Source organism: Nycticebus coucang, chromosome 16 (assembly GCF_027406575.1).
Source record: "Nycticebus coucang isolate mNycCou1 chromosome 16, mNycCou1.pri, whole genome shotgun sequence".
NCBI lineage: Eukaryota > Metazoa > Chordata > Mammalia > Primates > Lorisidae > Nycticebus > Nycticebus coucang.
In genome coordinates this window covers 74,585,178-74,612,302 of record NC_069795.1, presented here as the reverse complement: position 1 = coordinate 74,612,302, position 27,125 = coordinate 74,585,178, and the positions used below count along the sequence as shown (strand labels likewise).

The 27,125-nt window shown below is 48.2% G+C and overlaps 1 protein-coding gene across 1 annotated transcript in view; it reads left to right on the top strand.

The window, feature by feature from the left end:
- The first annotated feature begins 1,180 nt into the window (after positions 1–1,180).
- The window catches only part of ITGB5 (integrin subunit beta 5), a 125,832-nt gene continuing 99,887 nt past the window's right edge, over positions 1,181–27,125 (top strand). The window contains exons 1-2 of the mRNA XM_053564172.1: positions 1,181–1,880; positions 15,262–15,347. Coding sequence (XP_053420147.1) covers positions 1,811–1,880; positions 15,262–15,347 — 156 coding nt within the window. The 5' untranslated portion in view covers positions 1,181–1,810. The remainder of the gene's footprint in view (positions 1,881–15,261; positions 15,348–27,125) is intronic.

Here is a 27,125-nt window from a genome sequence, read left to right as displayed (position 1 = left end):
CAAACGTTTGGGAACAAGCTCAACTTTTACACCAGAACCAACAGAAGGATATTATAGAATCCAATATTTGCATGCAGTTTAAGGATGGAAGGCTGGCTTCAGTGAAATTTGGAGCTTGCTATGGACTGCTTCTTATTTGCCCCCAGGCACACTGTGCACTGTGCTGTAATCCAGTGGTTCTCAACCTTCCTAATGCCGGGACCCTTTAATACCGTTCCTACTTAGCAACGAAAATAATTTTATGGTTGGGGGTCACCACAACATGAGGAACTGTATTAAAGGGTCGCAGTATTAGGAAGGTTGAGAACCACTGCGATCCCTCAGACACTGAGACACCACCGTGGTGGAGTTTGGGGGGTGGGGCACAAATAAAGGTGCTGGGTAATTAGAACTATTCTTCATTCTTCACCAGATTTCCAAGCAAACCTTCTAAATGGTCCCCAGCCTGCAAAGGTGAGACAGTTTGATCTTTACTGCTTCCATTCTGAGCTTCTGGAAGAGGCAAACCGGCTGTCACTTCTCCCAGCATGTTAACCCTCAGCCCCTCCTATCCCTCGTCTGGAGAACAGTGGGGCCGTCAGGTTAGATGAGCGCACGTGGGTCGGGGTCCTGTTGTCACCTTCCCTCCGCCTCGCGCCGCCTCTCCTCTCGCCCATAACCCATTCCAGTCTCAACTCATTCCTTGCGGCCAAGTATCCTCTGCAAGCCTTGTTTCCAAGGCCCTCCATTCTACCCCGTGGCGTAAATTTCAGATCCAGCTCTGATGAAAATGGTAAGCTGGACCAAAGTGAGAACTTCTGCTTGAGTTCATCCGTTTGGTCACGGAGGCCGCCAGCGTATCATATCAGAAAGCAGAACGGCACGTTGGCCAGCCCTGACTCCTCGAAAGGGATAAAAGTAAGTGCAGAGTGGGCTTTACCTGTGTATCCGCGCCCGCGCTCTCCTTCCCGCTCCAGGTCGTCGTCCTGAGGTTGCACAAGCGGCGCCTGCGTCCCACCACCGGCGAGCGCCCCGCTGGCGCTGCGGCCCGGGGAGCACCAGACGGTCACGGCCACAGCCCACGGTACCTGCGCTGCCTCTGAAGTCCGGCATCCGCCTTTGGCCTGAATAATCTCGGTTTGCTTGAAGGAGCGTGCCCCGCCCCCTTCCTGGAGCCAACCTCTACCCGGTTGGATCCCTCCACCCACCAAGGGCGCTGGAGGGACTTCCACCTGGGCGCCGTCGAGCCTCTTGTCCCCGGCCGGTCCCCGCGCAGGGCGGAGCCGGCCGGGTCCCGAGCTCGCCCCGCCCCATCCCGCCTCGCAGTAAACTGACCGTGTGGCTGCCGGGCGGGGGCCTGGCAGGGGGGAGAAGGGGAGGAGAAAGGAGAGGAGGAAAGTGGAGCAAGGCGGGCCGGAGGGAGGAAGGGAAGGGGAGGAGGCGAAGGGCAGAGTGTGCCGGCGCGCGGGGGATCCTCGGCACCGGGCGCCTCTCCGAGCCCAAGTCGAGGCTGCAACGAGGAGCCGGCTCCTCCCCTACCCGGAGCCGCCCGCCGGGGACGTCCCGAGCAGCGACACCCACATTATCCCGGCGGGCCAGCCAGGGCAGCGTCGGGCCCAGAGCTCGGCTGAGAGCGCTACAGGAGGGATGGTGGCTGCGGGGCGCGGGCCAGTGCATCCGCCGCCGCCTCCCGCCCGGCCGCGGGCGCCGTGAGCCCCAGCTGCGCGGGGCATGCGGCTGCGGCCCCTGACCTCGGCCCCCGCGCTCCGGCCCCGGCCGACAGTCCCCGCGGAGTGCTCCGTCCGCGCCGCCGCCAAGCCGGCGCCCCACCATGCCGCGGGCCCCCGCGCCGCTGTACGCCTGCCTGCTCGGACTCTGCGCGCTGGTGCCCCGGCTCCCAGGTAAGCCGCGCCCGGCGCCCGCCGCCGGCCGCCAACTCTGCAGAAAGAAACTTTGTCGCGCGCACAGCCGCCTGCAGGCGTCTTGGAAGGGCTGGGATTGGAAGCATTGCCTGAAGGCGGAGGGCGCCTTCGGGGCTCTCCCCGGGGAGTACCCTGCTGGGGGACAGCCCCGCGGGGCGCTTCGAAACTGCACCACCTCTTGCGCGCAGCCAGCGGCGGCTCCACTGGACTGTCGTGGGTCTCCAGTCCCCTCCCGGACTGAGGAGGAGCCTTCCCTTCCTGTGTAAACAGCCTGGCCCGTCTGCTGACCTAGCCGGCTAGCGCCCGCGCCCTGGGCGCGGGTAGGGCCTCCTCCAGCCCTGCTTTGGGGCCGGAGCCCTCCATTCGCGGGCACAAAGCCGCCCTTGTGGCGGACGCAGGGGTGGGCGGCTGCGGAAGGCGCGGAGCTATGCCGCCCGTGCCCTGGTCCCGGGAAAGCGAAGGGCAGTTGGGAGGGTTGAGCCCCGGAGTCTTCCTTGGGGCCATGGCATGGGGCCACGGCGACTCCGGAGGGCTCGTCTTCTGGAATCGCGAGTGCCCAGGGCCCCACAGCGAATCCTCGAGTCTCAGCAGTGCCAAGACCAGCGCCTTCCTTTAGACATGCAACCCCCTCCCCGCGTCCTCCTCCAACTACCGCAACCCCCAGGGGACACCCACAGCCACTGCCGCACCTGGAACTTCCCGATCAGATTTCTTCTGACTTTATCACACTGTTTACAAACACTCCGAGCCCCACACTCCCCTAGATGGGGATGATTCTTGAGCAGAGGACAGGGGCTGATGAAATGGCCTTCCCCGAAGCTGCTGTGGGCTGTGTGAGGAGCCCTCGGCTACCTGCCTTAAGGTTTCGCAGTTGAGAGGGTTGGACGTCGTTGGACGTGGCTGTTGGGAGGCCCCTGGGGAAGGATGCACTTGTTTGGTGCAAACGTTCTCTTTTCCTCCTTTCCCTTAGCAGTAATTGTGTGTGAGGTACGCTATTCACTTTCAAGCCCGAGATACTTGATTGCTCTTGTGAGCCAAGTGGTGGCCTTGTCTGTCCGAGGGGAGGATCACGCCCCCACCCCCCCACGGTGTCTCATTCACAGGAAGGCTGGGAGGTTTGTGTCTGAGTGTGGAGGTGGGGTCCGTGCAAACAAAAACTTCGTTCAGGCCCTAATTCAAACTTAATACTGTTGCAAATTTTGTTTTGTTTTGTTTTTAATGAGAGAATAATCACTCCAGCGCTGGGATTAGATCAGTGCATCTGGCAACCAGTGCCCGTCACTGATAATTTCATGGGTCCCGGGGAAATGCTGAGAGGAAGATATAGCTTGTTATCACCTACAGGAATATGCTGTCAACAGTCCCAAGCTTCACAAGGACTGCCCTTTCGTTTGAAATTATGCCCATTTAATTAATTATTTGGTGGGGAAATGTTTTTTCAATACTTTTTTGGTGAGAAGAGATGATAGTTTTAGATTTTTGGCAAAATAAAAAAAATTAGGCGGAGGGGGGTGTGATGGCTGACACCTATAATCCTAGCACTCTGGAAGGCTGAGGTGAGAGGATTGCTTGAGCTCAGGAGTTTGAGACAGCCTGAGCAAGAACAAGACCCTGTCTCTACTAAAAATAGAAAAATAAGCCAGGAATTGTGGCAGGCTGCCTGTAGTTCCAGTTAACAGAGGCTGAGGCAGGAGGATTGCTTGAAACCAGGAGTTTGAGGATGCTGTGAGCTAGGCTATACCTTCCTTTTCTCTTTTTCTGTTTCTTTTGTCTTGTTTCAAAAATCTTAATATTCTGTGAAATCCACAAGTTTGGAAACTGCTAATGGAGATGGCTTTTAAGTTCCCTTCCAGCTTAATGTTCTGTGATTCTAATAAAAACACAAACATTTCCTTGGCCAGGCTTGGTGGCACTCTGGGAGGCCAAGGCTGGTAGATTGCTTGAGCTCAGGCGTTCTGAGACTAGCCTGAGCCAGAGCCAGACCTGGTCTCTAGAAAAACTAGCCGGGCATTGTGGTGGGCACCTGTAGTCTCAGCTACTCCGGAGAGTGAGGCAGGAGGATTGCTTGAAACCAGGAGTTTGAGGTTGCTATAAGCTATGATGATGCCATGTTACTCTAAGTAAAGCAACAAAGCCCCCACAAATAAACAACACCCCCACAAACATTTCCAATGGCAAACAACTTTTAAAATACATTATTTTCCATTTGCACTGTGATTTCTTTTTTTTTCAGAGTTTATGTGTGTCCTCACAATGATCTCCATTTTTCAGATGGGCTCTAGAGGGCTCAAGACCTGTCTCACTGCCCGCTCACTGGGTCGGAAGTGGTGAACCAGGGACTCTGGCTTTTTGGTCCCGTGCCCTTTGTCCTACATGACTCAGCTTAGGTAGAGAAAAAGCATGGAGCCATGATGGCTTATTTCCAACTCCTTCAGGCTTCCCTTTCCTCATTGCCCTTCTTTGTGACCATACGTTCATCTTCTGCCATGGCTCACAGAGCTCAGCCAGCCCTAGGGCAAGAGCCCAGTAGTGTGAGAGCAAGCAGGGTCACTGCCCCGGTCTTGCCACCTCCCTCTGGTGCCCTGGAGCCTCTCAAGGTTAGAAGGTGCCGACTCCCACCTGAGTGATTTCTCCTAGTTTCCCACTATTGCTGAAATGGTCTGTTTGTTCTTTTTTTTTTCTCTCTCTTCCTTCTCTTCCCTTTTCTTTTGTCCTTGAATTACTGTAGGTACTTTATTCAGGGCTTGTTTCTCTCTTGCTACCAGAAAGAAAAAACTTAGCTACCCAGAAAAAAGAAAGAGGTGACCTTCAGGGCCATGCCTGCCTGGGTGTCCCTGGACCATTGGCCAAGTTGCGCTATCTGTTGCTTTAACCTCACTTTCATCTGTGTCCTGCCTCCCAGAGCAAACTGACCTTAAGTTTGAGGGGCTCATTTCAAACAAGTCCCTGGACAACCAAGAACCTCCCCCACCCCAGGGATGTCGCCTGCCCTCATTATTAATGCACGGCCAACATAGGACCCTAAGATGGGGTCTCCCTGGGGTGTGGCTGGTCTTGATGCTGCTGCATGACCAGAGTCATGTCTGCTATCATACGCTGTTTGTTTGTTTTTTTAAGTAATAAACTGTTCTTTCAGTGAATGTCCTGCAAATTAGAAGGCTCTCAATCCTAAGGGAGCCTTTTATTTCATTCGGTGGACTCATGTTGGCAGCACCCCTCCCCTCATTCCGCTTCCTCCCCCCATTTCCTGAGGTCTGTGAGGGGCTGTTGGATTTGGGGGCAGCTCTCTTTAGATAACCAGGCACAGGTTTAGGTCTGATGAGGCTATGAAATACAGATGGAGGGAGCTTGGTTTGTAGACTGCTGTTTACCCTATGGATTTACATTTTAACTCCATCATCCTTGAGTCAGGGGGGCTTTTTATAAAGGGGATTAAGGCAGAAGAGGGCAGGGTCTAATTAGCTCTAATTAGTATTCCTCTCCTGTTTGTTCTCCATGCTTATTTAGCTACTGAGGCAACAGGGAATTAAAATATCTAAGTAGTTTGGCAAAAGGCCCTTTGTGCCCGACTGCCCTGGTAACTACTTTTCTCTTCAGTCTGGCCATAGAAATATTCTGAGACGTTTTAACGATATCAGCAATGTGGAACAATTACACAGTACTTAAATAATAGGGTCTCTTTCACCCGGCCGTGTGCAGCTGGGCTAATGGGATAGGGTCTCTTTTCACAGGTATTCTCAGTTGGCTGGAGGGAGGGCTGTGGAAAGCCGACCGCCATGGTTTGTTTTCCTTCTTTCCTGTTGGAATGGGATTAGTGGGCTTTATAAATGTAAAGGATCGACTTATTTATAGGTGACCATTGGGAGGCTTCTTACTTCTGTGGAGCAGGCCGTGATTCCTGCTCTGGACGGGAGTGGCTGATGCCTCCAGGGCGCTGTCTCCTGGCCCACCCTCTCCTTACTGTATGGCCTCCCTAACCCGGGGGAGTTTTTCAGAGGTGGTTGCTTGTCTCCAGTAGAGCTGGGACTACTTCTACCCTGTTCCCCTTAGTTATTATTCTCAAGTCTCTGAGTGATCCTGTGGGAACTCAAGTCAGATCGTGCCACTCTGCTTAAAACCCGCCAGTGGCTTCCCAGAGTCCTGACAGTGTCCCGCCAGGCTCTAGGAACTCTCCCACTTCTTCCTTGACCTTCTCCCATCACTCCAGCAACACCGGCCTCCCTCTGTCCTTCCAGTGTACCAGTCACGCTCCCTGGCTCCCTCCCAGACATCTGCATGGCTGCCTCCTCCACTTTACAACCCTGATCTCAATGTCCCTTGCTCAGCCAAGTTTCCTCTTGCCACTCCCAACTAAAGCTGCAACCTCCTCTCTGCGTTCTTCCTATCTCCTTTCCTTCACTGATTTTTCTCCTTAGCACTTATCACCACCTAACCTACCTACTTATTTTGCCCATGGTCTGCCTCCTTCAATTAGAATTCACTTCCAACCAGCATGTAAGTTCCGTGAGTAAGGGAGTTTTGCTGGGTTATTCATTTGAATGAATGAATAACCCTCCATGTCTTTTTTTTTTTTTTTTTTTTTTTTTTTTCGTTTTTGGCCGGGGCTAGGTTTGAACCCACCACCTCCGGCATATGGGACCGGCACCCTACTCCTTGAGCCACAGGCGCCGCCCACCCTCCATGTCTTCAGACCCTTCATGCCTATGACAGTGCCTGACATGTATTTGTTGAATGAATAATGGATGAAGAGAAGTCTTGGTAATTGGGACGTGGAGAGGGGAACACATCGCATCCCGGGCTCCCTGCTGCCTTCTACAAGCAGCTTTGAAGTCAGGGTCTATACATGTGCCTTGTTAGGAAGGAATATCCTGGGAGGAAAAGAGACCCTATTGGAATGTGTCAAGAATTTTTGAGCTTGGAATGAATGATAGAGGCTGTTTGGTCCATCCTGAATTGTTTACATGAGAAAGCCGAGGCTGGAAGGGTTAAGTAATTTGCCCAAGGTCATATAGCTGGTAAATGACAGTATAAATCCTTGGTAATTCCTGCCCAGATGTCCCCTCCTGTTTTGTATCCCTCAGCCCCTCCTTCTGTTGGTCTCATAACTCATTCTCTTAGTGAAGCTCTCCTGGTACCTGGCGCATGGTCTTGGTCTCACTTTAGTCCCCTCAGACCTTTAGGGACTCAATTGATCCTTCTTTTTTTTTTTTTTTTGTAGAGACAGAGTCTCACTGTACCGCCCTCGGGTAGAGTGCCGTGGCGTCACACGGCTCACAGCAACCTCTTAACCCTTGGGCTTACGCGATTCTCTTGCCTCAGCCTCCCGAGCTGCTGGGTCAATTGATCCTTCTTTACCAGTGGTTTCTGGTGAAAGACAAAGATCAATTGATGGCCTTAAAAAATGGCCTTAAAAAAAAGAACTTTCTAAAAGTGTAGAACAGTTTCAGATTTACAGAAAAATTGAGCAGATAGTACAAAGAGCTTCCCACACCCAGTTTTGTCTATTATTAACATCTTGTATTAGTGCTGTGTATTTGTTACAATTAATGAACCACATTGATATGTTATTATTAATTAAAGTTTGTCAGTTAATTAAAGTTCACCAATTAAAGATCTGTACATCTCCTTAGCTTTTACCTTATGTCCTTTTTTTTTTTTTTTTGTAGAGACAGAGTTTCACTTTATGGCCCTCGGTAGAGTGCCATGGCATCATAAAGCTCACAGCAACCTCCAACTCCTGGGTTTTAAGCGATTCTCTTGCCTCAGCCTCCCAAGTAGCTGGGACTACAGGCGCCCGCCACAACGCCCGGCTATTTTTTGGTTGCAGTTCAGCCGGGGCCGGGTTTGAACCCGCCACCCTCGGTATATGGGGCCGGCGCCTTACCGACTGAGCCACAGGCGCTGCCCTACCTTATGTCCTTTTTCTGTTCTAGGGTCCCATCTAAGATGTCACAATACATTGAGTTGTCATATCTCTTTGAGTTCCTCTGGCTGTGACAGTTTCTTTGTCTTTTCCTTGTTTTCAATGACCTTGAAAGTCTTTTTTTTTTTTTTGAGACAGAGTCTCACTTTGTTTTCCTAGGTAGAGTGCCGTGGTGTCATAGTTCACAGCAACCTCAAACTCTTGGGCTCAAGTGATTCTCTTGCCACAGCCTCCCAAGTAGCTGGGACTACAGGTACCCGCCACAACACCCAGTTTTTTTTTTTTTGTATTTTTTTGCAGTTTTTTTGGCTGGGGCTGGGTTTGAACCTGCCACCTCTGGCATATGGGGCCAGCACCCTACTCCGTTGAGCCACAGGCGCTGCCCACACCCAGCTACTTTTTTGTTGTTGTTGTCATTGTTGTTTAGCAGGCTTTGGCCAGATTCAAATCTGCCAACCCCTGTGCATGTGGCCGGTGCCCTAACCACTGGGCTAGGGGCACCGAGCAAACCTTGACAGTTTTGAGGAGGTCAGGTGTATTGTGGACTGTCTCCCTAGTGGGATTTGTCTGATATTTTTTCCCCTGATTAGACAGAGTTAGCAGTTTTTGGAGGAAGACCGTAGAAGTAAGCAAGTGCCTTTTTAAAATTAATTTTTGCATAGGTAATATATTCACATAATTGTCACAAGAATAAATAGCATACAATGAGAAGTTCCTCTTGTGTTCTTGTTCCTCATTAACCCACAATCTTACCCTGGCCCCCTTTCCTATACAGATTATCCCCATTAGGTTTCTAATGTACCTAGAAAGTTTCTCCCATCTAAGTACTAACGAGGCTTGACCCTGCTTAGCTTCCAAATCAGATGAGATCAGGAGAGATCAGGTGCATTCAGGGTGGTGTGGCCATAGACTCCAGAATGTTTCTATGTATACGTTACAAATATCCCTCATTTTTATTCAAAGGCAGCACTGATTGCACCTTGCTTTTAATATATTAGGGTAAGCTTCATATCGATATACAGAGAATGCTCATGCTTTTTTGTAGCTGCATAGCATTCCACTGTATGAATTTGTGTTTTAAAAATAGAAGCCATATCTGTAGAGCTGATGTTGTTGGGTATTTTGCATATGTTTGGAAGGGGAGTCTAAGACAGGAATTGATAAGATAGAACCTTCCTAGGGCATATTTGCCTCTCATGGTAACACTTCAGACATGACTATTTCGTTGCTAGATTCTATACTGTAAGCCAGATTCTATACGGTAAGCCTTTGTCTATTGTGTGACAAATGGGGTGCCTACCTTAGGATGTGTGGAGAAGCATTCCAGGGCCTTGCTACTTGTAAGCCAGAAAGGCCATTCCAGCTTGGTGCTAACTTCTATTATTCAGCTGAATATCTTGGATCAGGAAATTCCAAGTGCAGATGTATGCTTCCGTAGTCATCTGACCTTGGACACACTGGGTGGACAAAAGTGGTGATACTAAATGAAGGGAGGCCAGCCAGGAGGCTCCAGCAGAGATAAAGATGAGAGGACCTAGCTGAGATGGTGGGGGCAGGAAGGAAGGATTAGATTAGGAAAAACATTCTGTATATCTTTTAGGAATGATTGGCTAGACACGGTGGATGCCTGGATATGATTGATGGAAGAGAAGGATGAGTCAATGGGTTTTTGAAGGAGAACGTAGTTTTAGATTACAGTTGCAATAAACCTTGGGCTTCAGAGACATTAAGGGCTAGAGAGAGTTGAAGTTGAGCTGGGAATAGTCACTAAGCAAACAGCAACCAAGACGAGATGTGGCCATCGTCTGGGCCGAGAGTGCCCGTTGCTTTGACCTTGACACAACACGCTGACATTTGTGAACTCCAGCTGCTAAGTTTTCTATTCATTACTTCCTTCCTTTTGGGAATGGTTATTGGTGCTGAGTGACTCATGCAGCCAAATCCAAACTCTGTGCAGTATTAATAGGTGGGGAGAGGAGAGCTGCCAAAGGGAGTGACCGGCACTGTGACCCTTTTCAGCACACAGACTATGGTTTTGGATCCTGGAGTTCCTGTCTGTCTCCTGGTATCTGGCAGGCTGTGAGGTCCTGGGCAGCAGGGCCCAGGTCAGTCATCAGCATCCCCTAGGCCAGCACTCAGCATTTAGGATATGCTCAGGGCAGAGTTTCTTAAATTTGAATTTGTCCCAGCAGCAACCTGATTTTAGGGCTTTTTTTTTTTTTTTTAAAGACAGAGTCTCACTTTGTTGCCTAGGCTAGGGTGCCTTGGCATCAGCCTAGCTCACAGCAACCTCAAACTTTTGGGTTCATGGTCCTCCAGCCTCAGCCTCTTGAGTATATGGGATGACAATGACTGGCTAATGTTTTTTGTTTTTTGTTTTTAGTGAGATGGGGTCTTGTTCTTGCTCTTCCTGGTCTCACAATCCTGAGTTTAAAGAATCCTCCCGCTTTGGCCACACCCCCTGTCTAGGGCAATCCTTTTGAGAGCAGTCAAATTACTTTGCTATAGCATGTGAATATTTAATAATAGAAAGAATCTGTAATGAGGTATGACTTAAATTTTTTACAGTTCGGTATGTTTTGGTTCTAGGTGATTGTCATATCCTTTGAACCTCTTCAGTATTGCTTCTAAGATCTTTTAGACTGGTAAACCTGGAATACCAGAACCCAGCCTGGTCTGGGTCAGAACTTAGGAGCCCTTATTGACCTTAGCCCTAAACCCCTGGCCCACGTTCCCAGAGCTCAGTAATGAGGCTCTGGTAATTAGAAAGCATTCTTTGTGAATTTATGTGGCTTTGAGCAGAGTCCTAAATGAGGCCTCCAACCTCAAATTCCTTTCTGACTGGGGAGCCGTTAGAGCCCTCCCAGAGGATCTGGGGGCTCTGTGGGTCACACCAGCCCTGTGTCTGGGGTGGCACAGGAACCACCAGGCAGGCATCCCACCTGGGGACTTGCTGGCTAGACCCTTCTGACTCTTTTTTTTTCTCTGAGACAGAGTCTCACTATGTCAACTTCGGTAGAGTGCCGTAGCGTCACAGCTCGCAGCAACCTCCAACTCTTGGGCTTAAGCGATTCTCTTGCCTCAGACTCCCAAGTACCTGGGACTACAGGCACCAGCCACAACGCTCGGCTATTTTTTTGTTGCAGTTGTTTAGTTGGCCCCGGCTGGGTTTGAACCCACCACCCTTGGTATATGTGGCTGGCGCCGTAACCACTGGGCTATAGGCACTGAGCCATTCTGACTCTTTCTTGTAGTTAGGGCTCCTTGTTTCAAGCCACATACCCTTGTCTTCTCACATCTGTAAAATGAGCTGATTTCACTAGCTCTTCTTAAAACAATCCTAGCTTCGTGGTGCTACAATCCCACAATGTTATATGTCACTGCAAAGGCCAGAGTTTGTATCTGATAAGGTTGAGGAGAGGAGGAAGAGAATAACTTTCATTCTAGATTTTATTTGCATCCCCCGTAGTGGTTTCTGACAGGGAAGGGGATTTGACCAAAAAATGGAACTTACATTTTACAATTCTTTTCCTGCACACACTCTTGTTTTAAAGTACCTATTAGAAAATCACTGAGTGGATTCCTTTTTTGTTTTTTGAGACAGAGTCTCACTCTGTTGTTTTGGGTAGAGTGCCATGGCATCATAACTCACAGCAACTTCAAACTCCAGGAATCTAGCAATCCTCCTGCCTCAGCTGGGGCTACAGGTGCCCATCACCATGCCCGGCTAGTTTTTCTATTTATTTATTTTATTTTTTTGAGACAGAGTCTCACTATGTTGCCCTTGGTAGAGTGCTGTGGCGTCACGGCTCACAGTAACCTCAAACTCTTGGGCTTAAATTATTTTCTTGACTCAGCCTCCCAAGTAGCTGGGACTACAGGTGCCTGCCACAATGCCTGGTTATTTTCTGTTGCAGTTGTCATAGTTGTTTAGCTAGCCCGGGATGGGTTCCAACCCTCCAACCTCAGTATATGTGCTATGGGTGCCGAGCCGAGTTTTTCTATTTTTAGTAGAGTTGGGGGTCTCACTCTTGCTCAGGCTGGTCTCAAACTCCTAAGCTCAAGCAATCCACCCGAAGCCTCCTAAGGTGCTAGAATTACAGCCATGAGCCACTGTGCCCAGCTAAGTGGATTCATTTTAAAATTAGAAGGAAGTTGTCAATGAGATTAGGTGCAGACAGGTCCAGCTTGGGATCTGGAATGCCTCTGCCTGCTGAACAGAGGTCACACATGGTGGGTGGGTCCTGAATCACCTGTGGCAGGCCTGGCAGCAGGATGTGTCTGAGGAGGGCCTGCATTAGGGCCCTAGTTTCCTGGGTGCGAGGTAGATGACACCCAATAGGGCCACCACTGGTGGCGGTGTGGGAGCTGGGGTTTAGGGTTAGGGCTTCCAGCTGGGGGAGACCATTGTTCTTTGTTCTTGCCTCCTGTGGGCTCCCAAAGTCTCCCTTTTTTTCTTTCCAGGCTTTCAGGTCCTGCTGGTTTCCCCTGCCTCTTGCGTCTCACCTACCATTCTTATCCCAATGGTATTTCTTTTTGCTAATGGTCCTGGTATGACACAATGCAAGATGTCCTTTTTCCTATCTATTTTGGCACTTCTTTTTTAATTTTTAAAATTTCATTTTATTTTGCCAGCTGTTTAGAGGTATAGTTGGCAAATACAAATTATATTTATTGGCCAGGTATGGTGACTCATGCCTGTAATTCTAGCACTCTGGGAAGTCAAGATGGGAGGATCACTTGAGCTCAGGAGTTTGAGACTAACCTGTACAAGAGGGAGACCCCATCTCTACTAAAAATAGAAAAAAAAGTTAGCTGGCTGTGTGTGGTGGGTGCCTGTAGTCTCAGTTACTGGGGAGGCTGAGGCAGGAGAATCACTTGAAACCAAGAGGTTGAGGTTGCTGTGAACTAGGCAGATGCCATAGCACTCTCGCTTGGGCAACAGGGCAAGACTCTGTCTCAAAAATAAATTATGTTTATTTACAGTATACATGTTTTGTTATATGTACACATTTGAAGTGATTACTGCAATCAAGCTAAGTGGCATATCCATCACCTCACATAGTTATCTTTAATTTTTTTGATAAGGATATTTAATAGCAACTTGCTTATCAGTTTTCAAGTACACAATACGTTATCATCAACTGTAGTCACCATTCTGTACAAGAGGTCTCCAGAACTTCTTCATCTTGTCTAATTAAAACTTTGTACCCTTTGACCAACATCTCCTCATTTTCCACCTCACCCCCACCTGCCCCCGATAGCCACAGTTCTGCTCTGTAGTTCTGTGACTGTCATGTTTTTTAGATTTCACATATAAATGACATAATGCTTTTCTTTGCCTAGCTTATTTCACTTAGCATAATGTCCTCTGTGCCCAGACATTCTTTCTCTTTTTTTCTTTCTTTTATTTGCGATAGTCTCATTCTGGTGCATGGGCTATAGTGCTGTGGCGTCAGCCTAGCTCACAGCAGCCTCAAAATCCTGGGTTCAAGTGATCCTCCAAAGTAGCTGGGGCTACAGGTACCCACCACAACATAGCTGGCTAATTTTTCCATTTTTGGTAGAGATGGGGCTTATTCTTGCTCAGGTCTTGAACTTTGAGCTCAAGGGATCCTCCCACCTTGGTCTCCCAGAGTGCTAGGATTACAGACGTGAGCCACAGTGTCTGACCCGTCTCTGTTTTTTAAAAAGTCTTTCTGACTCTTTTTTCTCTTCCTAGGGCTGGTGATCCTGCGTTTCTCTTCTTTCCATCCAATGTGCCTCTCTCTTTATAGTCAAAGCAATGATTGAGAGAAACCAGTGGGTCTTTTTTTTTTTTTTTTTTGTAGAGACAGAGTCTCACTTTATGGCCCTCGGTAGAGTGCCGTGGCCTCACACAGCTCACAGCAACCTCCAACTCCTGGGCTTAAGCGATTCTCTTGCCTCAGCCTCCCGAGTAGCTGGGACTACAGGCGCCCGCCACAACGCCCAGCTATTTTTTGGTTGCAGTTTGGCCGGGGCCGGGCCTGAACCCGCCACCCTCGGTATATGGGGCCGGCGCCTTACCGACTGAGCCACAGGCGCCGCCCAACCAGTGGGTCTTTTACTGCTATGAGGGCCAAACAGAGTCATTTTCATTCAGAGAAAATGAATGATAAACAAGTTTTGGTCTTGGTCAAAAGTAATCTGTTCTGGATGTTTCACAAAGGAAGGAAAAGAAAAAAAAAAAGAAAGGAAGGAAAAGAAAGGGATGATACAATTCACCACTGATACTTGTGCTGTTGGTGGAGTGGGGATGGGGACCTGGGATTGGGAAGGACAGAGGGCAGTGGGCTTAACCTCTCTACCATAGTTGAGCCTCCCAGATTAATGTGGTGGGACATGGAGGACTGGCCTAGGTTTGAAATAAGTAACCTTTACAATGATAAAATGGTTTCTTTCTAATCTTTGATTCTGATCTTTTATCAGGGTTGGGTTTTGAATTTTATCAAAAGCTTTTTCAATGTATAGTGATGAGCATAGCTGCCTGCCATAAAAGCCTTTCCATTACTACTGAGGCAATGGTGCAATTTTTTTCTATTTGAACTATTGATAGATATATTGAATTGGTGAATTTCCTTTATCTTAAGTCAACATTGTATTCCTAGGGTATGTTTTTTTTTTTTTTTTAAGAGATATGCTTGCTGGGCATGGTGGCTTACACCTGTAATCCTAGCAAACCTCCAAGGTTGGAGGATTGCTTGAGCTCAGGAGTTCAAGACCAGCCTGAGCAAGAGTGAGACCCCCATCTCTACTAAAATAGAAAAATTAGCCGGGCGTTGTGGCAGGTATGTGTATTCCCAGCTACTTGGGAGGCTGAGGCATGAGGGTTGCTTGAACCCAAGCGTTTCAGGTTGCTATGGGCTATTGATGACATTGTGGCACTCATCCTCAGGGTGACAAAGTGAGACTCTGTCTTAAAAAAAGAAAAAAAGAGAGAGAGATATGCTGACTTTTTTCATTACACATGGATTTTGATGTGCTAGTGTTTGATTTAGGATTTTTTTTTAAATGCCTGAATTAAACCAATCTGTTCTGTTTTCTTTCCCTTTTTGTACTATTTTTGTCATTTGGGGTGGGCTGAGTTTAAAGGGGCCTTGTTCTCCCTCACTGCGGGAGGATTTTCTTGAGTTTTGGGGGAAAGAGATGGGAATCCATGTGCACCCAGCAGAAGAAATGAGAGTCGCAACACAAGTGTGCGTACGTGGTGGTTGCTTCAAAATCTCAGCGTTTAGCCTCAGCAAATGTTTAACCTGCCATTAGAATTGGGGCCTGTACTCTTCGTGCTCAGAGAGATCTCTTGCTAAAGAAAGAAGTAACTTCCCCACCTCTACCCCCACTGACATCCATTCATATGCTTCATCAAGGAAGTTCATAGCTAGGAACTAATCGGTACATCTTCATCTTGCTTTGAAGGTCTCAACATATGCACTAGTGGAAGTGCCACCTCCTGTGAGGAATGTCTGCTAATCCACCCAAAATGTGCCTGGTGCTCCAAAGAGGTATGTGGGTGGGGGAGGGGAGGATGAAGGGCAGGAGTGTTGTGGGGTCCAGGTAGGGGAGGGGACTGTACTGAAAAGGCCTGTGCAGTTTCTGCCTCATCCTTTCCACCCACAGTGATGACAGATCCACGTTTATGAAATGATAAGTTAAATTGGGTCTCTGGATGGTGATAAACATTCATTAATCACCTTTAGGCTTTTATTCTCTTTTGTGTGGGAACCAATTAGGACTCTTCTATAGTTTTCTGATCTTTGGTATAAGAACTCCAAAAGACTTGAGCTTGTGTGGCTCAGCGCCCATATAGCTCAGTGAGTAGGTCACCAGCCACATACACTGAGGCTGGCGGGTTTGAGCCTGGCCTGGACCTGCTAAACAACAATAACAACTGTAACCAAAAAATAGGCAGGCGTTGTGGCGGGCCCCAGTAGTCCCAGCTACTTGGGAGGCTCAGGCAAGAGAATCGCTTAAGTCCAAGAGTTTGAGGTTTGCTGTGAACTGTGATACCACTGCACTTTGAATTGAGTTTACTTGCATAAAGATTCAAAACATGCCTGGGGGCGCTGCCTGTGGCTCAGTGGGGAGGGTACTGGTCCCATATACCCAGGGTGGCGGGTTCAAACCTGGCCCTGGCCAAACCGCAACAAAGAAATATCCGGGTGTTGTGGCAGGTGCCTGTAGTCCCAGCTACTCGGGAGGCTGAGGCAAGAGAATCGCCTCAGCCCAGGAGTTAGAGGTTGCTGTGAGCTGTGTGACGTCATGGCACTCTACCGAGGGCGGCAAAGTGAGACTCTGTCTCTACAAACAAACAAATAAATGAAATGAAATGAAATAAAATGAAAAATTAAAAAAAAAAAACATGCCTGGGTAGGTGGCATGTTGGTGGATGCCGGTCATCTGAATGTGGTAAGAATGAGTGTTAGGAATTGACCTTTATAGAATGATTTAATTTAAAAATAACAGGTGTGGCTGGGCACCTGTACAGTGGTTAGGGTGCCAGCCACATACACTGGGGCTGGTGTGTTCAAACCCATCCCAGGCCTGCTAAACAACAATGACAACTACAACAAAAAAATAACCGGGTGTTGTGGGCACCTGTATCCCAGCTACTGGGGAGGCTGAGGCAAGAGAATCACTTAAGCCCAAGAGCTTGAAGTTGCTGTGAGCTGTGACACCACAGTACTGTACCAAGCGTGACATAGTGAGACTCTGTCTCAAAAAATAAAAATAATAGGTGCTATTTCTTTAAGCCCTATAAGAATGTAAGTTTGGGGCAATATTAGGCATATTTGTTATCATAAAGAATGCAAATATTAAGGCTTAATGAGCTAAGTGGGAAATTATCAATGTCTAATGATAATTAGATAAGTGGCTAAGGTGCCAGTCACATACACCTGAGCTGACAGGTTCGAATCCAGCCTGGGGCCACCAAAACAACAATGATGGCTGCAACCAAAAAATAGCCGGGCGTTGTGGCAGGTACCTGTAGTTCCAGCTACTTGGGAGGCAGAGGCAGGAGAATCGCTTGAGCCCAGGAGTTGGAGGTTGCTGTGAGCTGTGATGCCATGGCACTCCACCCAGGGTGACAACTTGAGACTCTGTCTCAAAAAAAAAAAAAAAAAGGAAATTTCTAGGTCATTTTTCTTTTTTTTTTTTGGAGTTTTTGGCTGGTGCTGGGTTTGAACCTGCCACCTCCAATATATGAGACCGGTGCCCTACTCCTTTGAGCCACAGGCGCCACCGCTGGGTCATTTTTCTAAATGGGTATTAGATCCATGGAGTACAACCCTACTTGTATAAGTGTACCATTGAGGTTATTTGTAAAAGAACCCAAGACCGGGCGGCGCCTGTGGCTCAACGAGTAGGGCGCCGGTCCCATATGCCGGAGGTGGCGGGTTCAAGCCCAGCTCCCGCCAAAAAAAAAAAAAAAGAACCCAAGACCTGCTGTTTCAGCCTGACTCCGCCTGAAACCCAGTGTGTGCTGTCCCTGTCAGGAGGACCAAGACTTGGCTCTTGGGAGGCTGGGTCTTCTTCATCATCCTCAGGGGTCTTGGGGTTCCTTTAACATGTGGTGGCTGAAATGATCATGTGGGACCTTCTAGATGCCACACACTCTATACTATGTACATAGGTAGCCCAGTATCTCTGATCCTCACAACAGCTCGTCAAGTAGGTGGTGGTGCACCTGTTTTATTGATGAAAACCTGAGGCCCAGAGAGGTAAAGTGACTTGTTTGAGGTCACACAAGTGTGCCAAAGCTGGGGATTGAATCTGGTTGCTTGGACTTCTGGGCCCAAGCTCTTCCCTCTAGACCAGTGGTTCTCAACCTTCCTAATGCTGCAATGTATTTTCATTGTAACCAGGGGGTCGCGACCCACAGGTTGAGAACCGCTGCTCTAGACTATCCTGCCTCTAGAACTTTTGACAGTGAGGAACATGTTTAATAAACTTAACAAGTTTAAGAAAGGAACCTCTCCAGGTTATAAACCCTTAATTGTATATGTGCTTAATTTTGAAGACTTTATTTTGAGCCTTCTTTAAAACCTTTCTGTGGTTCCCTGTGACCTGCAGGACTGATGCAAGATCTCTGGCCCCTACCTTCCTCCCTGCGGTCATCTCTTCCCTGCTTCCAATACTTTAACCAGAGGGAACCACTGAATGTCCCCAGAGAGTCCTGCCTGATGAACACCCTTAAGATTTCTCTTGCTCCTTCTTCCTGGAGGTCTTCTTGGCTTTTTCCTCCTTCCCTTCTAGTTTTTAGGAATTAATTCACTAGCACTCTGGGAGTCTGAGGCAGGTGGATAATAGCTCGAGCTCATGAGTTCAAGAGCAGCCTGAGCAAAAAATGAGGCCTTATCTCTACTAAAAATAGAAAAACTGAGGCAAGAGGCTCGCTTGAGCCCAAGAGTTGGAGGTTGCGTTGAGCTCTGACACCATGGCACTCTACCCAAGGCAACATCTTGAGACTCTGTCTCAAAAAAAAAAAAGAGTTAATTCAACCTCATCTATTCTATGAAGACCTCCTTGGATTCTCCCTCAGACACACCTGCTTATCAAACTGTCCATCTATCCATCCCTTTATCCATCCGTCTGTCTATCTATTTGATATGAGAATGTAAGCTCCCTCTGCTAGAATGTTAGGGGCAGGAGTTTTATCTGTTTTTTTTTGTTTTTTTTAATTACTGTAACCCCAGCACCTTTCTGTGTTGATTTGTTTTCGTGCTTGTTACCAAGAAGATCATCATTTTTTCGAGAGACTAACCTGTCCTGTTCATCCTGACACATGTTGTCAAGAATCTGCAGGAATTCCTATTTAATAAAAGAGGCCTGTTGTAGAGTTAGGAAGCCACAGTTTAAATTTCAGCTTTGCCATGACTTACTCTTACTTTCCTGGTATGTAGATGGAGATGACAATTCCTATCCCCCAGCATTGTTTGGAGTATGAAAAGAGGTCAGGGCAGGCGAGGGCTTGTGGAGAGGGCTAAGTAACTGAGCCTCCTGAACCACTGAAATACTTTCCAGCAGACGGCTGCTGTCATTCATGGGAATTTTCTAGTGAGGGTGGGTGGTAGGACCTGGGAGGCAGGCCCTATTGCCTACCTACTTTAAGTTTCTCCCTCTCTTGGGCTGGTACTTCCTCCAGTCTCACTTCTGGATGTTGGTGGTAAGCGAAGTTATCCTCGGGGCGTCCTGTTGCCCCGGCCCACACTTGGGCTCCCTGCCTGGCCGCTGGTCTGCCTCTGTGCTTACATGGCACCTCGCTGTGGGCTGAAGCGATTCCTCTGATTGCCGTGTTGGAATGCAGCTCCCCATCTTCTTTTGGGGTGAACTCCCCCCAGGTGTGGATGTGTTTCTGGGAGCTGGGCTGGGAGAGTTCAGGAATGGTTTTGAGGTGTCTTCCAGGAGCGGAAGGTGTGCGAGTGTGCTGAGGCTGGTGCCCAGCTGACAGACGGCCAGAGGGGTCCAGGTCCCTTGTGGATCTTGCTTTGCCATCTGTGGTGTCACTGTCTGCCACCATGGGTAATCCAGAATGCATTCCCTGGGAACCCCCTGCTCTAGATCCACAGTGACATCCTTAGTCCTTAATTTACTGGAGATGGGTGTAGGAGACTCCTTACCTCTGCATTTATTGCCCCGTAACCTAATTCCACCCCTCCTGGCACTGATCTCGCACAGGCAGGGTGTTTGACTTGCTGTGTCCTTCCTCACCTCCCTGGCACAGCACTCCCTGCTGTTTCCCTCCACCTCATCTGCTACATGGCCCTATTAACCCCACTCTCTTGCTTTTCCTTTCTAACTGGTTTACCTGGGGCTGCAGACTTCCCTCTGCCTTCATATCCAGAATTACCAGAGTCTCCCCTACTCTTATCCCAGGATGTCCTTCCCTGTTCACGTTGCCGTGCCCGGTTTATTTTATTTTATTTTTTTTTGAGACAGAGTCTCACTGTGTTGCCCTGGGTAGTGTGCCGTGGCCTAACAGCTCACAGCAACCTCAAACTCTTGGGCTTAAGCGATTCTCTTGCCTCAGCCTCCCAAATAGCTGGGACTACAGGTGCCTGCCACAACGCCCAGCTTTATTTTTGGTTGTAGTTGTCACTGTTTTTTGGCAGGCCCAGGCTGGATTTGAACCAGCCAGCTCCTGTATGTGTGGCTGGCGCCCTAGCCGCTGAGCTACAGGTGCTGAGCCAACCTGCCCCGGTCTTTCACAGCACTCCCATGGGCCTTGCTCAGCCAGCCTGAGCGCTTGCACCCAGCAAACTCCAGCAGTTTATTACCTATGTTGTCCATCATTTTTTAAATGGATATTTTGTCTCTCCCTTAAGACTGTAAGTTTCACAATGCAGCTGGCTGTAAGGAGGAGCGTACACTGAGGAGAGTGCACAGAGGCATTGGAGGCAAGCCCAGGGGTAGCCCACGTTCTTCCCACTTACATATTGTTGTCCAAAACCCACTCACAGCGCTCCCTAACTGGTGAGAGCTGGGAGGCTGCTCTAGCTGTGTGCGAAGGAAGAAAAGGACAGTGGGTTTGGTGGTCTGCAGCCTGTGCAAGCATGGCTCACCAGAGGAAAGTGGTTGGGGAGAAGTGGGCAGTGCTGGGGGATCTGTGCTCCCTGTTGGGGAAGTGAGAGAGGAGGCCAAGGCAGGCAGGCGGGGCTGGAAGAAGTGGGAGGAAGGTTGTTAGGGTGTGAAAGTGAGACTCCCTGAGGTGATGTGGCCCTGGGCAGCACCAGGCTGCGGTGACCTCTGGAAGGAGAAGGGTCACGTTAGGCAAGGCCACTGCTGTGGAGCTGAAGTTGCAGGGGCAGAAAAGCAAACGAGGCCGTGGCATTGGATGAACCGTCCTGGATTGGGTGTGGGAGAAGCCTGCTGAGGTCTGGGTGAGCCCGATGTGGAGAAGAAGGAATGAAGGGATCAGTAGGTTGCTGGTAGGAGCTGAGAGGCTGGAAGCTCAACAGGCTGACTGGCCTTCTGGGGACATTGTGGTGGCTGGGAAGGTAGAGGAGACATTATCTATACTGTATTTTCCTTTGAGTTGGGGAAGAAATGAAAAAAGTCAGCATTCAGTCTAGCTCACAATAAACTATAGATTCTTTAAGGGAACCTCTCTTTATGGTCAGACATACTCTCTTGGCCTATTGTAGATGCTTCATAAATATTTATTCAATGAATCAAATGAGCCCACTGAAGACTGGCAGAAGACTTTCTCCATCCCTCACCAGGGTGTGTATACATGGCAGTATGTTGCTGGCACACAACACAAATTTTGTTTTGTCATCAGCCACCTTCCTCTCAAATCCACAAGGGTTCGGCCAGGCCGGGGCTGCAGCCTTGGTGGTCAGAGGGCCTGGCCTGGCTGTGTCCCGGTGAGAAGGGTCAGCCTCAGGAGCAGCCAGCTCCCTGGCTGTGCCCACCTCTCCATCCAGGCTCACTGTCTGTTTACTTTCCCCTTCATCTCAGGCCTGGCTGCCCACTTTCCTGCTGTGCTCCCTTCCTCAAGGGCCTGCAGTTTCTCAGCTCTTCCACTGTGTTTCAGAAACAAAATCCTCATTTACCCCCGAACAACCACCCACATCTTTTTAGAGTTTTAGCCATTGGCCACAGTAGGCAGAGTGGTATTCAAATGATGTAATGACTGATGTGGCACCAACAGAGGCCCTGAATGCATTGGCAGTGATGCTGGACAGCTGAGCACCGCTGGGCACCGGCCTCCACTGCAGCGAGGGAGGTTTTGATTAGCAAATTGTCTAGGGAGCTGGCTGCTACAGTGTGACAACAAACAGCAACCTCACTGCATCCTCCCCACAAGGGGTGTTGAAGGGAGTACAGCCAGTGGCTTAGGAGAAGTTTCAAACACCAGTGCTGCAACAAACTAAAAAACTGTTGGGCTGGACACAGAGGCTCACGCCTCTAATCTCAACACTCTGGGAGCAAAGGTGGGAGGATTGCTTGAGGCCAGTAGTTCAAGACCAGCCTGAGCAAGACTGAGACCCTGTAAAATTTTTCTGAGACCAGAAAATTTAGCCGGAATCGTAGCCTGTGGTCCCAGCTACTGGGGAGGCTGAGGCATGAGGATCATTTGACCCCAAGAGTAAAAGAACTATCTAAATTTGGAACTCTCTTCCCTCTTTTTATATTATTACCATATTATAGTGACTAAAAGCTGAAAAGGATGCTTTAAGTTCCCGTTTCCATTCCTATGCTTTTCTTGGTAGCTTGTCTGCAATGTGGTTACCCTTTATGAGTCTTTCGGAGAGTTTGATGATGGCATTTCTGAAGATCACGGAGAGAGGCTTTGTTTGTGTACTGAGACCTCTCCCAGCATGGAGCCCTGGGAGCTCCTGCAAGCAGTTGTGCTGTGGCCCATAGAACCCCAGCCTGAAGCTAGTTTGCATTTTTCTGTGTTGTGATAAAGTCTTCCCTCCCTTCCACGGGGGTTGGGACCCCTCCATACCTGTTTCTTTGTATTGGATATTTAACCCTTTAGTTTGATAGGTGGCAGGAAGACCTCTGCACTTGGGGCAACAAAAGAAATACTACATTCAGAAGGATGGAAACTGTGGGCCCAGAGTTAGTTTACTGCTAGGGAACTCAGCAATGGCCTTGGCTGAGATGGGAGGCAGATGCTGCAAAGAACATCACACTTGGGCCCAGGAAGCTAAGGCCAAATGAACTCAGACTTCTTGGGTAAAATTAGGTGTGAACATTGGCGTATGATTCCTCACTTGTACAGGTCAGGGACTGGCAGCAGGTGATGTGTTTGAAGGCCCTTCCCCTTGGAATGTGCTATGTTCTGACACCAGGCAGAGGGCGTGGGGGTCAGGTCTCTGAGACCTGAAGGTCTTGGAATATCAGACATCAGGATGTCATTCATGTGAGGATTTTCTTTTTCTTTTTTTAAATTTCAGGTTAATGTGAGGGTGTTAACAACTAGGTTACAATGTTTGCAATTGGTAGGTAGAGTCCCTCTTCTGGTCATGTCCCACACCCAAGAGGTGCCATATGCCTTTACATTGTGCCCATTAAATGGGAGCTCACAAGCCCCCTACCTCCTCCCTTCTCCTTCCTCCCTCTTTCCCCTTCCCCTAATTTGAATTGAGTTGAGTTTTTCTCTTATGTAGGCTTGTATTAGATCATCTACTGGCTTCATGTTATTATTTAGTAGATTGGATGTTTGCTTTTCCATTCTTGTGATACTTTACTAACAAGAGTATGTTTTAACTCCATCCAGGTTAATACAAAAGATGTAAAGTCTCCATCTTTTTATTGCTGTATAGTATTCCATGGTGTACATATACCACATATAATCCATTCCTGGGTTGATGGGCACTCGGGTTGATTTCACATCTTGGCAATTGTAAACTGAGCTGCGATAAACAATCTAGTGTAAATGTGCTTATAGTAAAATGACTTTTTTTCTTCTGAGTAGATGCCTAGTAATGGGACCGCAGGGTCAAATGGAAGGTCTAATTTGAGTTTTTTGAGGATTCTCCATCCTTCTTTCCAAAGAGGCTGTACTGGTTTGCAGTCCTACCAAGAGTGTGAAAGTGTTCTCTCCACATCCGTGCCAGCACATGCAACTCTGGTACTTGGTGATGTAGGCTTCTCATGTGAGGAGGATTTTCTTAATCATGATTCTTCCGTTTTTTTAAGAGTTTATAATCTGAGGCATCTGTATTCATTGAATTTGGATAGAAATTCATTTTCTTGGCTTGGCACCTGTGGCTCAAGCGACTAAGGCGCCAGCCACATATACCTGAGCTGGCGGGTTCAAATCCAGCCCGGTTCTGCCAAACAACAATGATGGCTACAACCAAAAAAAAAAAAATAGCCAGGCGTGGCGGGTGCCTGTAGTTCCGGCTACTTGGGAGGCCGAGGCAGGAGAATCGCTTGAGCCCAGGAGTTGGAGGTTGCTGTGAGCTGTGATGCCATGGCACTCTAACCAGGGTGATAGCTTGAGGCTCTGTAGAAAGAAAGAAAGAAAGAAAGAAAGAAAGAAGGAAGGAAGGAAGGAAGGAAGGAAGGAAGGAAGGAAGGAAGGAAGGAAGGAAGGAAGGAAGGAAGGAAGGAAGGAAGGAAGGAAGGAAGGAAGGAAGGAAGGAAGGAAGGAAGGAAGGAAGGAAGGAAGGAAGGAAGGAAGGAAGGAAGGAAGGAAGGAAGGAAGGAAGGAAGGAAGGAAGGAAGGAAGGAAGGAAGGAAGGAAGGAAGGAAGGAAGGAAGGAAGGAAGGAAGGAATTCATTTTCTTGATTTATAATATTTGTGTGTCTAGAAGGTCATAAACATTACAAGCTATGCCTCTGGTTTTGATTTCCTCTCTTTAAATATAAATCTGTTCTTGTTTAAAATTCAGTATCTAGAAAGGAGCTCAGGAGAATAGAGATGAAGCTCTTGGACTTGTGTCTGTGGCACTCCCCATCCCTTCTAGGGGCAAAAAGAACCTATGGCTAGAAATTAATCGTGGCTATTTTTGGACTCCATGCCAGAAGAGATCTTCAGGGCGGCGCCTGTGGCTCAGAGGGATAGGGTGCCAGTCCCATATGCTGGAGGTGGTGGGGTCAAACCCAGCCTCGACCAAAAACCACAAAAAACAAACAAACAAACAAACAAACAAATTCAACTCTTAGGGGAATCCCACTATTGAGGTAGCTATCTTCCTCTCAAAAGGTTCTTCAGATTTGTAACATTTGGTTGTGCCTCACCTGTTGGCTTTGAGGCCCTAAGTTCTGGGACAATGACTCGACTTGAAAAGTATGTAAAGGTGTCTCAGAAGCTATGGAGCACATCAGTAAAATCATTGGGGCTGCCCCAGATAGCAAGAAATTGAACTTTGACTCACTGATGACAAAGATGGATGGCACCGAGAATACATGTGGTCTATGTGACATATGGCGTGTCCCTTGCTGTTCGTAAAGCTGGAGCCACAGAGTATTCAGTACTTCTGAAGTGTCCCTGCAAGTTACAGCTTTAATGTGGTCATTACAGGAGACAGTCCATGGTCCTTGCTGTTGCAGCAGCAAACTTCTGGAAAGCCTTGTTTGCCTTGGAACTGAGGTTTATCATAAACCGAAGAATGTTATTAAGGAGAAATATGGGGAAGGGGAAGCTGCTACCAATGAGGGGCATGAAGAGGGCTTTGCTCCTAATAACATCCTAGAGAATAAAGTAACCCCAGGCCTGCTAGTGAGTTCAGTTGGGGAAGCCAGTGGTGCTGAAGTGATTGGACCTGGCTGCCTCAGAGTTCTTCAGGACTGGGAAGTATGATGGCCCTGTCAGTCCTTCAGCAATGACTGGGAGTGTCTGTCAAGTGTCCCTTTCAGCTGGATGTTGGGAAGCTCTGATGAAGATCACTGCTAGTGCAGGTATCCCAGGAGGCGAGGGTGAGCTCAGGGACCAACCCAGAGTGAGTTGCAGAATCTATGGAAGAGGAGCCTTGAAACTGCCTCCTGCTTAGGCGGAGCAGATTCACTCTGTGACCTGGTCTAGTCCAGAGTTTAAGTTGGTCCAAACCAGTGGGTTAGGGATCAGGAGTTCCCTTCGCTCTAGGAGAGTGAAGATGCTTTCATTGCTGACCTGGTGACAGGGCTCTGCCCTCGGCTGATTAAGATAGGTGCATGTTGGGCGGTGCCTGTGGCTCAGTGAGTAGGGCACCAGCCCCATATACTGACGGTGGCTGGTTCGAACCCGGCCCCGGCCAAACTGCAACAAAAAAATAGCCAGACATTGTGGTGGGCGCCTGTAGTCCTAGCTACTCGGGAGACCGAGGCAAGAGAATTGCCTAAGCCCAAGAGCTGGAGGTTTCTGTGAGCTGTGACGCCATGGTACTCTACTAAGGGTGACAGAGTGAAACTCTGTCTCTAAAAAAAAAAATAGGTGCACCTTTACAAGCAGAACTAGGCCAAGTGCATTCAGCTTCTCAGAAGTGGAGGAACTAGGGCTCATGGCACCCAGAGTTCAGTGGTTAGGGCACCGGCCACATACACTGGGACTGGCGGGTTCGAACTTGGCCTGGGCCTACTAAACAACAATGATAACTACAACCAAAACATAGCTGGGCGCCTATAGTCCCAGCTACTTGGGAGGCTGAGGCAAGAGAATCGCTTAAGCCCAAGAGTTTGAGGTTGCTGTGAGCTGTGACGCCATGGCACTCTACCAAGGATGACGTAGTGAGATTCTGAGATTCTGTCTAAAAAGAAAAGAAAGTGGAGGAGCTAGGGCAAGGCCCAGTTTGCCAGCAAAATATTTGGAAATTCCCTAGGCAAGTAAGCTCTGGCAGGTGAGCTCCTGAGTCCTTCAAGCTCTGGACTGCTAATTAGTCCTCAAGGCAGCAAACTGATATCTTCGGGGCCCTCAGTACCTCTCCTTTCTCTCACCCATTTTTTCTCACTGCTTTATTACATCAGAGTCAAGCTTGACCACCTGGAACCTCATTTGGATACCTTAGCGTTGAAATCTAAGACCAGAATAATCATTCTTCTAATCTTGTTCCATAACAAATGTTTATGGCACCACTTGTGCTTACAATGTAGTCCTCACACTGGTTACAGGCAAGATCGCCAGGGTTGCAGTGCACAAAATAAAAAAATCACTCCATTACATAAACAAAAATAAAACCAGAAAACAAACAAAAAAACTATCTCATAGGCCCAGAACAGTACCCCTGGATAGGACAGAGTCTTTTTTGACTTCTTGGTCTTGAAGTTTGGAAAGATTCCAAAGAGCATTGACTAGTCTGGGACATCTGAGACCTTGGTGAAGGATGAGTCCCTCTGAGTTTTGGGCCTCTGCCAGCAGTCTGGCTTCTAACACAGCGGTCAAGGGACACTGACTCATCTTTCTGGCAAAGTGTTACGGAGTGGAGAGGAAGAGCTCAGTGCCCTAATCCTCTACCATTACGAAGATTATACAGGATAGTGCTGGCATCCAACCAGCTGGACTAGGTAATTTTATTTTCCAGATTCATCAGTGAAAAGGTATTTAGAGAGAATAGAAGCCTGGGCTTGCTTTGCCATTAGAAGCCCCTTTGCTGGAAATGGCCAACACGTAGAGGCTCCATATATTATTTTATTTTAAAATTAATACCTCAATCTCTGGGTGCCCTAAATTAGGTAAAGTCACTCTGAGAGCCAGCTTTCTCCCAAATCCAACTTAGGGAAATAAAGATTTTTCTTATCGGTATGTTTTTATGGTACAAAACCAAAAACATTTTAGTCCTTCTACTATAACAACTCATTTTTTATTTTATTTTATTTCAAATCCTAATGTAGATACAATTGTATTTTCT